Source organism: Bufo gargarizans, chromosome 4 (genome assembly GCF_014858855.1).
Source record: "Bufo gargarizans isolate SCDJY-AF-19 chromosome 4, ASM1485885v1, whole genome shotgun sequence".
Taxonomy (NCBI): Eukaryota; Metazoa; Chordata; class Amphibia; order Anura; family Bufonidae; genus Bufo; species Bufo gargarizans.
In genome coordinates this window covers 286056557-286074600 of record NC_058083.1, presented here as the reverse complement: position 1 = coordinate 286074600, position 18044 = coordinate 286056557, and the positions used below count along the sequence as shown (strand labels likewise).

The 18044-nt window shown below is 40.5% G+C and overlaps 1 protein-coding gene across 2 annotated transcripts in view; it reads right to left on the bottom strand.

Moving 5' to 3' along the window:
* LOC122936090 (sine oculis binding protein homolog) overlaps positions 1 to 18044 on the bottom strand; it is a 203746-nt gene that overhangs the window by 125125 nt on the left and 60577 nt on the right. For both annotated transcript variants that reach the window (XM_044292103.1, XM_044292104.1), the window contains one exon: positions 4717 to 4911. In XM_044292103.1, coding sequence (XP_044148038.1) covers positions 4717 to 4911 — 195 coding nt within the window. The remainder of the gene's footprint in view (positions 1 to 4716; positions 4912 to 18044) is intronic.

Genomic DNA, 18044 nt, shown 5'->3' with positions numbered 1-18044 from the left:
GTAATGTGGGGTGTAGACTAGCTACTGAAAACATGTGAGAAAGACCAAGTCATTTCTTGTAATAAATAACAAAATATATTTAAATAGATAGTGCATATATTTACATGTATGGCTTTCTAATGATGCAAGCTTACGTTTACAGAGAAAGACTTAGCTAAAAGAAAATGTTAACGTTTTTATTTTCTGATTGTAGATATTTTTATTCTATTTTCTGAAGATGATTATAGAGACAGACATCTTGTATTTATAAAAAGCAGCCAGCATCGGCCATAGACACAATAGACTGGTCTATGGAGGTCAGGAGGGAGCAGATAAGCTGTGATATCACCTATTGTGAATGATCGATCCAGTGTTATCTATACATAGAGTTATCTGTTATTGCAATTCTGGCCAACATAATAATGAGATTACTGCAGCTAAAATATTATTTGTACAGAAGTAAGAAAATTGCTGGCTTTTAAGATTTTATTTGCAATCGTATCCTAAGCAATACTTATACATGCATTGCAAGTAATGGACAGTAGCATACTTTTAGCCGAGCCAATATTTATAAATAAAATAATTTTACTCACATTTTCCTTAATTTGTTTAGAGAGTAACTGCACTTTTTTCCACTTTTATATAGTGCTGCCCCATAAGTAAACTTATGTAATAGATTAAATTTCCTTTTCGGGATTTACTGCTCAAATATTCACCCAAACTTACCTGTCTGCTATCATGCTGTCTCCACCAGAATCGCCATCCACTTTCCGTTTCTATAAGCTGATCGTCTTCAGCTCCAGGGGTGGAGCTTCTGTTGCTCTCCTTCCTGCCTAGCTCTGAGTGCACAGTGCCTGTGAAATTTCAGTTTCTGCTGACACAGACACTATGCATTCTTTATATTAATCTACTGGAATTGCAGAAAGGAGAGCATCGGGAGAGAGCGCACACTGACCACACAAACAGAAATTGACCACACAAACAGAAATTAATCTTCAACATCCCTAGAGCTGAAGACGAACAGTCCATAGAAAAAGACAGTGAATGGCAATTCTGTTGTGGACAGTATAAATGATATTGGGCCCTGCAGTAAGCACAAGTATATATGAATTCAAAACTGAACTTCACTGTAAGCAAAAATGTACATAGTTAATACAGTTGAAAAAAGACAAGTCCATCAAGTTGAACAAAGGGATAGGTGGGGACGCTAATTTTAGAAAAAGAGGAGTGAGACCTTGATTTCTAAGCATTTAAACTCTTTTTGAAACTGCCCACTGTACCTGTTGTGACCACATTCTTAGGTAGATTATACCACAGATTTACAGTTCTAACAGTAAAGAAGCTTTGACGCCTCGGAGACTGAACTTTTTCTTCTGCAGATGGAGACAGTGCCCTCTTGTCTTTTGAGGGGAATTTACATGGAACAGCTTTTCAGCATACTTTTTTGTATGGCCCATTTATATATTTGTATATGTTAATCATGTCCCTCCTTAGACGTCTCTTCTCAGGACTAAATAAACTTAATTCTCTTAAGCTTTCCTCATAACTAAGACCCTCCATGCCCCTTATCAGTTTAGTCGCTCCTCTTTGTACTTTTCCAGCTCCAGTGCATCCTTTCTATGGACTGGTGCCCAGAACTGAACTGTATATTCCAGATGAGGCCGCACAAAAGCTTGGTAAAGTGGTAGCATGACAATATCATGGTAGCCTAAGAAGTAGCTAATTGACCCTGTATGCTGTTACTTAATCTATGATCTAATACCAAAATCCTTCTCTACAAGTGACTCCCCGAGTGTTACCTCCCCTAGGACATATGACGAATGTAGATTATTACTACCTAGATGCATAACTTTACATTTATCCACATTGAACCTCATTTGCCAAGTTGATGCCCAAACACTCAGAGTGTAGTTTTTGGACATCTTTCATAGACTGCATTGTACTACATACAGTAGCTTGGTGTCATCTGCAAAAATAGAAACCGTGCTATTAATTCCATCCTCAATAACATTAATTAATAAATAAATAAATAAAATAGGGGACCCAGCACTGAACCTTGGGGTACACCACTTATAGATCATTCAGATTAGGAATGATTGACCACAACTCTCTGGACATGGTCCTTAAGCCAGTTTTATATCCAATTATAAACTATGGGGCACATTTATTAACACCAGCGTTTTAGATAATGGTCTTAATAAGGCCCTGAAATGGTGGTGGATCCATCAAAGTTATGTAGAGGCCCCAGCCTCTACATGACTTCCTTCGGCGGATCCACCGCCACTTATAAATGTAAGGCAGCTTCCTAGCTGTCTTACATTTAGACCATTTTCTCCACCTAAAACAGGCATACAAATGGTAAATGAGATGGGCCTGCCAACCCGTCCCCTTTCCAGCCCACAAAACTCCCACTTTTTTGGACCTTGCGTGGGCGGGGAAAAGTCACAGATTGTGGTGCACAGGACCTTTGTGCCGCAATCTCCAGCAGAAATACACCAAATATAGGCATAATAATATAATAATAAATGACCCTCTATATTTTAAAAGCCTATAGACCTTTTTTTACCTATTACACCCCTATGAGGGACAGTATGACTTAGCAAAATCCAATAACACTACATCCACAGCCACCCCTCTGTCCAGGCTTCTACTCACCTCCTCCTAAAAACAAATCAGGTTAGTCTGACAACTTTTGTCCTTGGTAAACCCATGCTGGTTATCACTTGGGATATTATTAAGAGTCACACATTCCTGTATTTAGTCCCTTATGAGTCCTTCGAACATTTTCCCCCAACAGAAGTTAAAGGGACTCTGTCACCAGTTTCTAACCCCCACTTTTAAAAATATTGTTCTGTCCATGGAGCCCTTGTGATTACTATGGTGTTGTTATAAGCTAAATCTGCTGGCTCGTTTTGTTAAAAAAACGTTTTATCTAACCTGTCAGTCATATTCTTAAGGTGCCCAGGGCGTTGCTCATGGCCTGAAGATGCCGCCCGCCGCCGTTGGTGCCCAGCTCCTCCTCTGCTCTCGTCAGCGCCGCCTGAAAATACTCAGATACACCTCCGGCTCTCCCTCACTCCCCCCTCCTTCTTTTCTAAGATCCCGCGTGTGCGCACAGGCCTGTGCCTGATGCGCCCGTGCTGACTTTTCGGTTCAGCCTCATTGAGCGAAGTGCGCATGTGCGCGCACTTCGCTCAACCTCCTGATAAGACGAACACTGCCGCACGCGTGGGATCTTAGAAAAGAAGGAGGGGGGAGTGAGGGAGAGCCGGAGGCGTATCTGAGTATTTTCAGGCGGCGCTGACGAGAGCAGAGGAGGAGCTGGGCACCAACGGCGGCGGCGGGCGGCATCTTCAGGCCGTGAGCAACGCCCTGGGCACCTTAAGAATATGACTGACAGGTTAGATAAAACGTTTTTTTAACAAAACGAGCAAGCAGATTTAGCTTATAACAACACCATAGTAATCACAAGGGCTCCATGGACAGAACAATATTTTTAAAAGTGGGGGTTAGAAACTGGTGACAGAGTCCCTTTAAGCTTACTGGTCTATAGTTACCAGTGAAGGACCTAGAGACATTTTTGAATATGGGCACCACATTTGCCTTGCACCAATCTCTTGGCACTGTACCAGTACCTAGAAAATCTCTAAAATTATGAACAGGGGCACAGCAATAACTGGACTGAGCTCTTGAAGAACTCTTGGGTGTAACCCATCTGGACCCGGAGCTTTGTTCACATTTACCTTATTTAACTTAGCCTGGACCATATCTACAGTTTTTTGTATATATAGAGCTAAAATAAAAACATTTAGTAACTCTGCCTTTTCCTCATCTGCAGTTACCATCCCCCTTTACTTTTATATATATAATATTTCATTAGTTTTTCACATTTGGCTTTAATAATATTTGCCTATCTCTACACTAATTCCTTTGCTGACATTTAGGTATAAAAAATATGTCATAGCTATTTTACCCACTTGCATCTTTATTTTAAGTAGCTTTCCAAAAATTTACATTTATTACCCATCTACAGGATAGGAGATTAATGTCTGATTGCTAGGGACCCAATGGCTGGGACCCCCAGAATCAATAGAATGGGGATCCAGAGTCCCCGATTCCTACTCGCTGCAAGACAGTGACAGTTAAGAATGCGCACTATTCAAGGGGGGTTATTTATCATCCCTGCACTCCAGAATTTTGTCTTCAAAAAGTCACATAATAGGGCTTTTGTGACTTTTTGAGGTTGTGCAACATTTTTGTGACTTTTACACAGCACCCTCCAGTTTTGAAGAATGGGGGAGAAGTGGGTGTGGTTAGCTATGTTAATTAGTTTCACTCCAGATTTATGACTGGAACTTTTTGTAAAAAGTTGTAAAAAAGAAAATTGGGACAGCATTTCTGAACAAAAGTGTTAGGTTTGAAGATGAGCCAATAACCCCATAGTCCATGGGACTGATGGAAACAGCTAAATACAATGCTCAATTCTGTTCTAGTGATCTGTGAGGGTCCCAAAGATGGGGGCCCTAACCATCAGATACGTATAACCTATCCAGTGGAAGGTAATCATTGGTAATGGTTAAAATGAATTTTTTCAATTTTTATATTTTCTGTTGTTCTGTGTCTGACTTACTGGTAAAGAACTTATATACTGCATTTATAGCATGTATTGTCATTACAGGGACATCAGCCATCATACTTTATGAACACAAATAGTACACATATAAAGTCTCTGCATACCTGCTGGTGGTTTCATGAAAGGAGGGGGGATTAAAGGTACCACAATTGGCATATTTCCATGATTTCCATGATCCCTTGACCCTGCTGGAAATTCTGTGAGCCCATTTCCTGTGACAAGCCCTGAATAATTTTGATTTGCATTGAATGGTGAGATAACACTTTCCTCTGATACTTTAGGCTTTGGCAATGAATTTTCTGAAATAAAATGAAAACAATTAAAATATATATAGTATAACATCACTATGTGTTGCTACAGCACTCACTTGAGTCTTTATTAATTCACGTTTACACATTACTCTCTACTCCCCACTACAAACAATTGCTTTTCCTATATAGATGGTCTTCTTGGGCACTCTTTCAGTTGGAAGTCATTCATGTGATGGCCATTTTCTTATTATTTCTCTTATAATTTATAGCTGTTAAAACTGACCTGTTACCTCTCCTGACATGTCTGCTTTAGTAACTACTTGCATTCCTCATGTAATAATTCTAGATAATCTATTCATTTAACTCTTTGTTGTGTAATTTTTTTCATTATTCCTGCTATAAGTAATGCATGAATTATTAGCAGTTTGCAATACAGGTCCAGGTGGGTGTTACCAGTTGGGGTGTGTCCCTGTGAAATCTGACACTGGCATTACTGATTGGATAATGTCAGACTGCATAGTGACACACCCACCAATGGTAACATCTTGACCTTCAGTGCTAACAGCTAGTCATTCATTCATAACTTTTAGCAGGAATAATAAAGGATGGACACAAAGTAATAATAATAAATGCTCCAGAATTCTTATCACAAGGGGATGCAAGTAGTTGCTAAAGCTAACATGTCAGGAGATGCTACAGGTCCTCTTTAAGACAGATGCAGTAGTGCTGAATTTGTTCAGGCTGTAAAATACCTTTTTTTTTATATGTATGGCTGATCTAGTGGAAGAAAACCAATAATAATATTTTTTTTTTCTTTTTGTTTGGTTTTCACATCATTTTTTCTAAGTTATTGTCAAGCAATCTTCCAGTAAGTGACACCTGAAGATATAGCATGTATGTTGGGCTTTTAACTTTTTATGTACTGTACATGTGGTACAAATTAAATGTATTTAACTAAATATAGATCACATTTAAAAAGTCAACAAAACCTACAAGTTACATGTTACATCTTGTAAAACCTGTAAGTTGTGGAGGGGACCCCCTGAGTGTTATTGGAAATGTTCCAGTTTTATTACTTTTTTATACCATAATATGCCAATGTCATGCCAGTGTGAACAGTGCTGATGCTTTTTTTCCCTTATTGGCCAGAGTGCAGACTAGTTGTTACTTTGGATAATTTTGTCTGCACTGTTCCTTTAAAAATAAAAATGTTCCATTGTGTACAGTAGTTAGCATTGTAGTTCTTAATTGGTAAACACTTCAAATTGGTCTTGCCCTTTCCAATATGGCTGTTGGGGTAGTATAACGGCTCCAAACACCATAATTGGTGGGAAAGCACACAGTGTTGCCCCTTGAATTGTGAGGGGCATAGAAATTCGGCTGCCGAACTACTCATGTGGGCTAGTGGCTAGTTTATAACAGGGGATTTCCTATCTGCCTTCGGGGAGTTCAGGGAGCCTTGTTGGACAGCAGTACATGTAAATGGTTTAGCCCTGTGAAGAGCTGAATTCTATTGTAGGTCAGAACATGGGAAGGAACTGTGAGAGTGTTGGCAACTGGTGCTACATGTATGCAGTCTGTCCGACCAGATTCCACAGTATTCCACAACATTTCTTTTGCTCAGAGGCTACCACTTTTTATAATGGCTTGCTTTTGGCTGACAGTGCAGGAGTATCCCTGTCTTCTGCTTCTCCTCACAGATACCTGCTACACACTACACAGAAGCTCCTAGCTAAAGGGGTTGGACCAGCAACTGTCGCTAAGGCCAACAAATTAACTCTCCCCCCATATACAGCCTTTAGGATATAAAATGTAAAACAATATAGTTTATCCTCTATAGCAGCAAACCCCTGAGTTACCCCACATGTATAATGTAAGTGTTAGTAAGCTTTGCTGACCTACACCTCTACTTCATTGTGCCCAACTAAAAGCAAGTTGCTAGCTACCAAGGAAGCTACAAATTATGCTGCAACGTGTGCCAACCTGTTTACCCTGAGTTTATATGGGAGCTGTTTTGGGGACTTAATATGGACTCCTATTCCCTCCTGGAAGCAATGCGTATTGGGATACATTTTGGCTCTGAGACAGAATTTTGGAATGTTGGAACATATTTTAAGGGTATGTAGACATAGTTTTGGCATAAGCCAAGCCAACAAATAGGCGGTATAAACTAGACTATACCGTCTAACGATACACTAGATTTATCATTCAGCATTTTCAGACTATCTCCACATTAGACAGGATTAGTCAACATGGGACAATGTGTAACATAAAAAAGTTAAATATGTAATCTGCAGTAAAATTCTCGAAAAACTCTTGTTATCTGGCTTTAGCAGAATCTGATGGGTGCTGGATTATCAAGTGTTCTTGATTATTATATCAATAATAATCAGTTCTATATATCCAAAATATAAATACTATAGTCATATAAAGACAAATATTTTTTCATAAGGGTAGAGAACCAGAATGGCAGCACAATTTTCACATGCCAATACTACACTTTCACTTTATGGCAAATTGGTTCTCTGCCATCAATTGGTTTTTGCCTTCCTCTGGATCAACTTGAGTTTAAGTATTAAACGGTTGGACTTGATGGTCATTTTCAACTATGCAATATACAGTATGCTCACTTTGGTTATAAATCAGAGCAGTCTCAATCTGTACTCTCTGCTCAGTTGCTTTGTTCTGGCCTTGCAAAACTCAACATTATCGTGCAGTATTAGGTTGTATTTCCATAAGTGACCAAGACAAGACTGACCAGAAAGTTCCAGTACAACCCTTCCATTCTTGAGCAACACTGGCTGCTGACCATGTTAACTAGAATAATTCTCCTCCTTGTAAGAGAGGATTACATGAATGCAATCATAAATGACAGTAAAACGAAGTGTCATACATTGTTGCTATTTCAATAGAACATGTAATAACTGCCAAAATATTGGAACAACCTTCATCAGCAAATGCATCAGAAACCAAGGACACCTACAGGCTACAACACCTGCAGTCTATAAAATTGTAGATAATGTCTTCCTTAAAAGGGTTCTACGGGCTTTTACTATTGATGACCTATCCTCAGGATAGGTCATCAATATCAGATCGGCGGGGGTCAGCAGACAGGAAGAGAGAAGGGAGACGGCACGTGTGCACATCTGATCAGCGGGCGTGTCGAGTGTCGAACCCCTGTCGATCTGATATTGATGACCTATCCTGAAGATAGCGCATCAATAGTAAAAGCCCAGTCAACCTCTTTAATGAATATTTTTACAACACTCTTATTTTCAAAGGAATGATCCACCCTTTTACATGGAACATATTTCTCGAATTCATAATTGCTTCACATGAAAATCCAATCTACTAGTATCTAGCACTCAAGGGCAAGTTAGAAAGGTTTGTATTATTCACTTGTGATTATGTGGAAAATTGTTATGAAGGGGGAGATTGTCACAGGAGGTGTTGATTGTCACAGTTCATTTCTGGTATATTAGAAATAAAACCCTAATTCCAAAAATGTTGGGACATTATGTAAAATGTAAATAAATATAAATTAAATCAGAATGCAATGATTTTCAAATTACATAGACCCATATTTTATTCACAGTAGATAATAGAACACATATCAGATGTTAAAAATTAGACATTTTACCATTTCATGAAAAAATTACCTAATTTAGAACTTGGTAGCAGCAACACATTACAAAAAAAAAAATGGGACAAGGGCTACAAAAAGCTGGAAAAGTAAGTGGCACTAATAAAAAACAGAGGAGCAATTTGAAACTAAGTCGCATGACTGGGCATAAAAAAAAGCGTATTAGAGAGGCATTGTCTCTCAGAAGCAAAGATGAGCAGAGGTTCACCAATCGGCAAAAAAAACTGTGTCTAAAAATTGTGGAATCATGTTCTCGTTGCAGCTCCTTCCCCCGCAAGAACTTGAGCTCCTTCTCCCTGTCTAAGAGCCGGGCAATCTGATTGGATGCACTCGCAGCCAGGGAGAAGATAACTGCGCCCAGGAGAAATAGAAGTCCACGCCTAATATAACCGAGTCACCTCATTTGCATATGAGGCAGCAAAAGATTCGGGGACCACAGCGGACAAACGAGGGGCTCTTTAGAAAAAAAGACATCAGTGGGGGCCGTAGGATAATAATTAGATTAAGGATATCCAGGTGAAAGGTCCTTTTTTAAAGCTGTATCGTGCAAATAAGTAATTTGTCAACACAATCCAAAAACTGCAGCTGCTATGGGGCCCGTGGGGAAGGGGGCCCACAGTGGAGGATAGGCCCCGCCCCCTAATTACCTTTAATACTGGCTCCCAGCCATCTACAGTCTAAAATTTCTATCGTCAGTGGAGAAAGCTAACGGTCCTTTGATGATGTCATCACAGGTCCTGTACATCTAGCAAGGGAACTGCACAGAAAATAGTGTAGTTCCCAAGTTAGAACATTGCATCTGCCAGGACCTGTGATGACATCATATTCAGCATCACAGGTCCTGCACAATCTAGCAAAGAAACTGCACCAAGAATGGTGTACAGTAGTTCCTTCCCAGGTGTCACCCCTGAGGAAGCCAGCAGAGCCTGGCTATACGCAATGGGCTTTTCTTTCCCTGACCACCATGCATACTCCCACTATCCTACCTCAATGATAAGTATTTTATTTATATCATTCATGTTGATGGATCTCATGCACTTTAAATTGAAATTTACTCATGTGGGAGAATGTTTATGGTCTTGTGGTGAGCCAGGGTGGCGTGTGGTACGCATTTGGTTCACATAGCCTTGATTTATTGTATACAATGATTTTAAGCCATTTTTGTTGAATACATTTTTTAGATGTGCGGCTCTTATCTCGGTATTCTTTTTCTTTTTTGGATCATAGTGTATGTTTCATACCGTGTGCCGGCACTCTCATTTCAATCTTGATGTGCCCCTGTTTTTTGGATTACACAGTAGTTCAGAATACCTAGAGTCCTATCTAGCCCTATAGGACCCTGATACTAATGGCAGGGATGTGACTACCTGTTCCTCCAAAAGGAAGGATGAACAGGAGTCTCTTTCAGACCTAATACAAAAAATAGGGAAATGCAACACACAGAACCCAAACAAAATACAAAAAAGGGAAAGGAAAGTCTTAACTTTAAAGGGGCTATGGAAGCACCAGGAACTTTGCCGAAACCCACACACCAGCTATCCACAACTAAAACTGGAGCTATAAACCGCATAGCATTGTGGAACAATAAATAAGGAAGGATAATGGTAGCAACTAGGCCAGGACACCGGGATCAGGGAGCAGGTCACCTCCTATTGCGTCCCTAATCCTCTCCCTAACTCCTAAACGTATGAGCGGACCCTGATGGTGGGACTGCTCATACGCTGTATACCTAATATCCTGAGTTACCCTGGAAATCCCTTACTTAGGAGCAGGGGAGAGACGACCTGTTCATCCACAACACGGAGGAACAGGAGTCTCTAAAGGCCCAACATCGTCAGGTAAGAACAACATGACAACTCACTCACCTGCCGAAGCCTCCACAACTGGAACCCGTGCATCAGTACAGGAGCCCGAACACACAGCAGGTCACAGTACAAACAACCCACACAGGAATCCAGCATACCAACTCTGCCAGAGCCCCCCATACTCACACAATGCATGGCAGCCCCAAGCAGCGCTGCAAACAGGCATCAACATACAGGGCAAAAGTCAAACATACATGTAGGGACAAACACCAACAACAGCCCAGACATGTAACAACCATGAAGACGTACAACACACCCTGAACATAAACCCACACCTAACAAAAAACAAGTGAGGTAGGGAATCAGGAGCATACATAAGGAAAGACAATTTATGTCCAATAAGGTGGCCCTCAAGGACTGGGCAGAATCACCCAGGCAAGGAGTAGAGCTCAATCACCAAATAAGGCTGTAGTACAACTGCCCCCAGCCTGCAAGCCACAGGTATATAACAAGCTTGCGGCCACACCCAGGACACACCATAATCCCCACTAGCTAGAAGATTAACCCCTACAGATCAAACCATGTGTTGCCAGTCTCACCGATCTCCTACCACCTGTCTCGGGAACGTCCGTGACACCAGGTTTGAAAGGTGTATCTGCCGGGGCCTGTGATCACATCATCACAGGTCCTTCAACCCCTAACAGCAAAGATTAGAAGTGCACAACCTGAGGAGGTAATCCACTTTTCTCTGCAAAATGTCTTTATAAACTTGGAAATTAATTTTTCCTTCGATGATAGCAATCCGTCCAGGCCCTGACGCAGCAAAGCAGCCCCAAACCATGATGCCCCCACCACCATACTTCACAGTTGGGATGAGGTTTTGATGTTGGTGTGCTGTGCCTCTTTTTCTCCACACATAGTGTTGTGTGTTGTGTTGTGTGTTTCTTCTAAACAACTCAACTTTGGTTTCATCTGTCCACAGAATATTTTTCCAGTACTGCTGTGGAACATCCAGGTGCTCTTGTGCAAACTGTAAACGTGCAGCAATGTTTTACGTATTGTAGATTCACTAACAGGGATGTTAGCATATGCCAGAGACTTTTGTAAGTCTTTAGCTGACACTCTAAGATTCTTCTTCATTTCATCGAGCAGTCTGCGCTGTGCTCTTGCAGTCATCTTTACAGGACGGCCACTCCTAGGGAGAGTAGCAGCAGTGCTGAACTGTCTCCATTTATAGACAATTTGTCTTACCGTGGACTGATGAACAGCAAGGCTTTTGGAGATATTTTTATCTCCAAAATTCTTAATTATAGGTCTTCTGAGAGCTCTTTTATGCGAGGCATCATTCACATCAGGCAATGCTTCTTGTAAAAAGCAAACCCAGAACTGGTGTGTGTTTTTTATAGAGAAGGACAGCTGTAACAAACACCTCCAATCTTATCTCATTGATTGGATTCCAGCTGGCTGACACCTCACTCCAATTAGCTCTTTAAGATGTCATTAGTCTAGGGGTTCACATACTTTTTCCACCTACACTGCGAATGTTTACATGGTGTGTTCAATAAAAACATGGTAACATTTAATTCTTTGTGTGTTATTAGTTTAAGCAGACTGTGATTGTCTAATGTTGTGACTTAGATGAAGATCAGATCACATTTTATGACCAATTTGTGCAGAAATCCATATCTTTCCAAAGGGTTCACATACTTTTTCTTGCAACTGTATATATATATATATATATATATATATATATACTGTATATACTGACACACACCGCATATATTACACAGTATTATAGATGCAATATATACAGCAGTGTACTGATACAGTATGTGAGGTAAGAGGTATAAATTACACCTCGTGCACTCTTGTATTTACTATATACCTATATCCACAGCATTTATTATATGTATTCTTGTTTATGATATATGCAGTGTACATATATATATATTGTGGGGATTCGCTCTGGTAGACAGGGTGTGCGGACGCAGTACAGAGGCAAATTACCAGTTCTTAAATCAAACTTTCATGTTTATTCACACATAAAGCAAAAACAAAATGTCACTTTGCAGTCTTGGTGTTAGTTCACACTAAATGGAAAGTCCACATAGCAAAAATCACCTTGTTGGCAGTTCTGCCTCCAGCAGTCCATAGCAGGCTTTTAGGGGGCCCGTTTCCCCTACAGTTGGGTCTCAGCCCTCCAGCACGGCACAAGCCTCAGATCCCAGTACACACACATGGCTTCTGAGCCCAGCTGCCTATTTAAGAACAGCCAGGTGCTGCCAAAACCCGGACTGGCACTTAAAATCCGGTCCGGTATTTGACCTCACCTGGCTGGAAATCAGCCCAGCAGCACATGCTGGGAGGAAAATACCTGTTTTCCCAGACCAAACCTCTCACTGTGTCACAATATATATTGTGGGGATTCGCTCTGGTAGTTAGGATAAGTGGGAGCAGTACAGAGGCAAAATTTAAACTTCAGTGTTTATTCACACATGATGCCAAAAACAAAACATCACTTTTGCAGTGTTGGTGTTACTTCACACCCAATGGCAAGTTAATAAAACAAAGTTAACTTGCTGGCAGTTCTGCCTCAGAAAGTTAAAATACAGGCTTTAGAAGGCCTGTTCCCCTGACATACGGGTCTCCGCTCTCCAGCCCAGCACAGGCCCCAGATCCCAGCACACAGACCTCCTGAGCTCCACTGTCAGACGGAGGTAATCCTCTCCACCTGGCAGTGCTGGCTGGTTTTTATGCCTGGCAAAACCCGGCCTGGAACGTGGGGAGTAGTCACTCACCCAGCACTTTGACTACTCCCAGTATGAGCCGTCCCGGATCAGCTATTACAGCCATGCTAAGTACCAAGGTGTCAAACAGCAACTGCTGCTGACACATAAAAACACGCTCTTACTCCACCGAGGCCAGGTGACACGTACCTATCATCCACGATGATTCCTTGTACCTTCTTACAATATATATATACAGCAGTGTACAATGTCAGGTATGAGGTAGAATAGATGCAGTCTGTACAAATACTACTGATACTTATAATAAATGCAGTGGGTACAGAAATATAGTATATACAGCAGTGGACTGATATGTGAGGTACTAGCTATAATAGGTGCAGTGGACACAGGTATATAGTATACCCAGCAGTATACTGATATGTGAGGTATGGGGTATACTAGATGCAGTGGGTACAGACATAAAATATATACAGCAGTGGACTGATAATGTATACTATAATTTATACCTTGTACCTCACATGTCAATACACTGCTGTATATACTATATACCTGTACACTCTAGATCTGTTACCAGTGCTGTTTTGTAATCTGAGTCTGGCTCTGATGGCATACAAAATAACATGCATTAGCAAGCACAGATCAAGGAGCAAATGGAGAGGCTCGGAATGGGTATTGGGATGTGCTATAAATGGGGCATGGGGGCCTAATTTAGATTCTTGTTAAGGGGCCCAGTGATTTCTATGTATGCCCCTGCTTCTCTTTGCCAAAGCTCATTGTAAAATGGACTGAGGCAAAATGAAAAACTTCTGTGGTAAAATTTAAAATACTTTTTGGAAACCATAGACACTGTGTTCTGCAGACTCAAGAGTAGAGGAACCATCAAGCTTGTCATCAGCACACAGTTCAAAAGCCTGCATCTATGATGGTATAGGGGTACATTACTGCCTATGGTGTGGGCAGCTAATACACCTGGAATTGCTCAATGCTGAACAGTATATAAAGATTTTAGAACAACATATACTTCCTTCAAGACATCTCTTTCAGGGACGGCCTTGCATATTTTAGTAAGACAATGTTAAACCACATACTGCATCCATGACTTCTGATGTACTGGCCTGCCTGCAGTGCAGACCTTTCGCTAAAAACATGTGGCACATCACAAAACAGAAAGTCTAGCAAAGAAGACCTAGGACTGTTAAGCAGCTAGAATCTTACATCCGACAAAAATAGTATAATTTTCCTCTCCCAAAACTCCAGCAATTTGTCTCCTCCCTTTTTCATGTAGAATTTCTCACTTTCAATATCTGATATGTGTTGTATGATATATTATGAATAAAATATGGGTCTATGAAATTTGCAAATCGCTGGATTCTGCTTTTATTTTCATTTATTTACATTTTACACAGCGTCCCAACTGATTTGGAATAGAAGTTGTACAATTGTACAAACCCTTTAGCAACTATGGTTGAACACAGGTAATGGTTGTTTGTATGCCTTTCCTGCAGGATCAACTGGCCAGTTACAGTGCATTGGGAAAGTCTTCAGACCCTTTCACTTTTTTCACATTTTGTTATTTTGTTGCCTTGTGCTAAAAAATAAATTAAAGTTTTCCCACATCAATCTGCATTAAATATCCCGCAACAAGAAAGTGAAAACAGAATTTTAGAAATTTTATTTTATAACATTTAGTAAAAAGGAAAAAAAACTAAATTTTTGACACTTAAAATTTAGATGTGGGGGCCTCACATTTCTCTTGCTAATTTTTGAGATATTTCTACACCTTGATGGGAGTCCAATCAATTGTGGTAAATTTAGTAGATTGGACATGATTTGGAAAGACACACCTCTGTCTATATAATGTTTCACAGCTGGCAATGCATATCAAAGCAAGAACCAAACCATGAGTAGGAAATAACTGCCTGTAGAGCTCAGAGTCAGGAATGTGTTGAGAGACAGATCTAGAGAAGGGTACAAAACATTTCCCAAGAGCATGGTGGCCTTTGTAATTCCTAAATGGAAGGAATTTGGAGTCTTCCTAGAGCTGGCTGCCTCCGTAAACTAAGCAATCAGTGGTGAAGGGCCTTGGTAAGAGAGCCTGACCAATTCACTCTGGCTAAACTCTTTACATCCTGTATGCAGTTGGAAGAAATTTCCAGAAAGTCAACCATCACTGCAGCACTCTACCTATCTGGGCTTTATGGCAGAGTAGCCAGAAAGATGCCTCTGGAGTTCGATAAAAAGCACCTAAAGGATTATCATACTGTGAAAAACAAGATATTCTGGTTGGATGAAACCAAGATTGAACTTGTTTGGCATCAATTCTAATCTATGCTAGGTTTACTAGCCAAAAGTTTGCATCTGGAATAAATCTTCATTTGAGGACATGCTGTCTCCATCCGATTTTCCTATTTTTGCTGATCATCTGATCTCTGTAGGGGAACTTACCACACCCCCGGAGACGTGCACCCATTGCTCACCAAACTAGGCGTGCTGTCCTGCCTTCTTTTTCAATTCTAAATTATGTCTGAAGAAAACCAGGCACTGCTTATCACCTGCCCGATACCTTTTCTACAGTGAAGCATGGTAGTAGCAGTATAATGCTATGGGGCTGTTTTTCAGTGGCTGAGACAAGACATCTAGGATTAATTTTCACCTTCCAGCAAGATAATGTCCATAAGCACACAGCCAAGACAATGCAGGAGTGGCTTAGGGACAACAAGTGTGGAAGTGTGGAAACCTTGTGGCATCATACCCAAGAACATTGGAGGTTCTAATCGTTGCCAGGATGTCTAAACTAAGTACTAATTAAAGGGTCTGAATATTTGCAGGTATGCCAATGCAATATTTTAGTTTTTCCTTTTGAATAAATTAGCAACAATTTTAAGCATTCTGAGACCTATTTATTAAGACCAGCATTGTAGATGCCAGTCTTAATAAAGCCCTAAGCTGGTGGTGGATCTGCCAAAGCTATGAAGAGGCACAGGCCTCTCCAAAACTTCGGCACATCCAACGCCAGTTCTAAATGTAAGACAGCTTCTTAGCGGTCTTACATTTAGAACTATTTTTACACCTAAAACAGGGGTACAAAATGGTAAATGAGCCGGACCTGCCGGACCATCCCCTTCTCTGCCCGTGCAACACCCACAATTTTAGACCTGGCAATGCATATCAAATTAAAAATGCTATCTGCGCTTGAAATACACCTAATTTAAGCATATTTCAGCATAGTAAATGACCCCCTCTGTTTTCAACTTCTCATTATAGGGTATTGAATGCAGATTGATGGGGAAAAAATAGATTTTTTTTTATTTCAGCATATGGCCACAACTTAACAAAATGTAAAAAAATAAAAGGGTCTGAACCGAATGCACTGAACTTCTGCATGGAAAGGATCAGTCCTTCTCTCTGTCTAAGACCCCTTTCACAAGTTTTCTGTGCCAGTGCAATGTGTGATGTGAATGCATAGCACCTGCACTGAATCCTCACCCTTTTTATTTAGTTTTTCACGCATCAATTCTAGGGTTGACTGCCATTCACTCACAGAAAAGAAAACAAAGATATTCCACTGAAAAACATAACCTTTATAAAAAAACTAAAAACTAAAACTCTCACATAAAAATAGACCAAAACCCCATAGAAAAAGCAATACTACCCCCCTAAGATGTCCCTGACTTTCCTTACCTAAAGCGGAAAAGAGTACCTGCCTGTCTGTTGTAAATTATTCAGCGGGGGAATTGACTTCGGTCATTGCCTTTCCCCTCTCTCCTTTATTTTTTCTGTTTAGAACCATCCCACTTAGAAGGGTGACCCCACACTAGACAGCATCAAAACTCCAATAATAGTAGGGTGTGTGAAGGGTTATCTAAGAAGACAGTGGGATCACCCTTATTAAGGCAGCTGTTAGGTTAGAACAGCCAGGGACATCTTTGTGGGGTACTATTACTTTTTGTATTGGTTTTTGGTATATTTTTTGTGGGAGTTTTAGTCTTTTTTTTATAATGTTTATGTTTCAGTGGGAATATTTTTGTTTTCTTTGCTACAATAAAAATTACCATGAAAAGGGGCATAAACCTTTGGTAAAACTACGACTCTGCAGCAGAACTTCTCAGAGCGCCCTGCGCCATCTCCTCTGCTTGGCTTTTCCAGAGTGAGAAGTATGGATACCATATACTTTCTGTGGATCCATATACCCGAGTAGAGCAGATGGAACATGATGATGTAGATCACACTGAGAAGCGCTGCTGCACAATCATGGCTTCTTCAAAGATTTAAGTCTCCTTTAAAAAGCTTTATTTTCATTTAGTCATTGACAGATTTCATCTGTCTAATATTAAATTGTATTTAAGCACGAGAAACCGTTCAGTGGGACAAATATGCAATAATAGGGGCATTTGAAAGGAAGCAAACACTTTTTCAATGCATTATAACCATTATTTTATTCTACAAACATAAGAGCAGCCAAAGGGTAATGAAAAGAACTGAGAGTGTAAAATATGCAAATGAGAATTAAGCCTTACGAGCCAGCATAATTATTCCTGAAAGTAATGCTAAAATGTTTTACATACGTCTGCCAGCAGACAGAAGAGTCAAGTCTGAGTGAACAGTGGCTGGCAATATGGAACTGATGCATTCAGCATGGATAAGTGGACTGCGGGCCCCTACAGCTACAAAGCGGCTGCTCAAATGAAAGCTGTGAGGACAGCATGTAGTAGCATTGATGAGCTGTTTCCTAACTTCTGCAATGCTCTTTGCATGGTAATTAACTTACTTTATGATCTAGCAAGGGAACTTCTGGCAAGGGGGCATTTGCTTTGCTTTCACAAACAAAGCCTGGTGCATGATATGCAAAGTAACTTCTGAAGCTTTGTTCTCTAGTCTCATACATGACTTACACTTCCAGAATGCATGAACTAAAACTTTTTGGGAGCATAAGGGGGTTTTCTCAGTTATAGTAAACTTTGCCCCATGCCCAAAAACTTTCTCCTG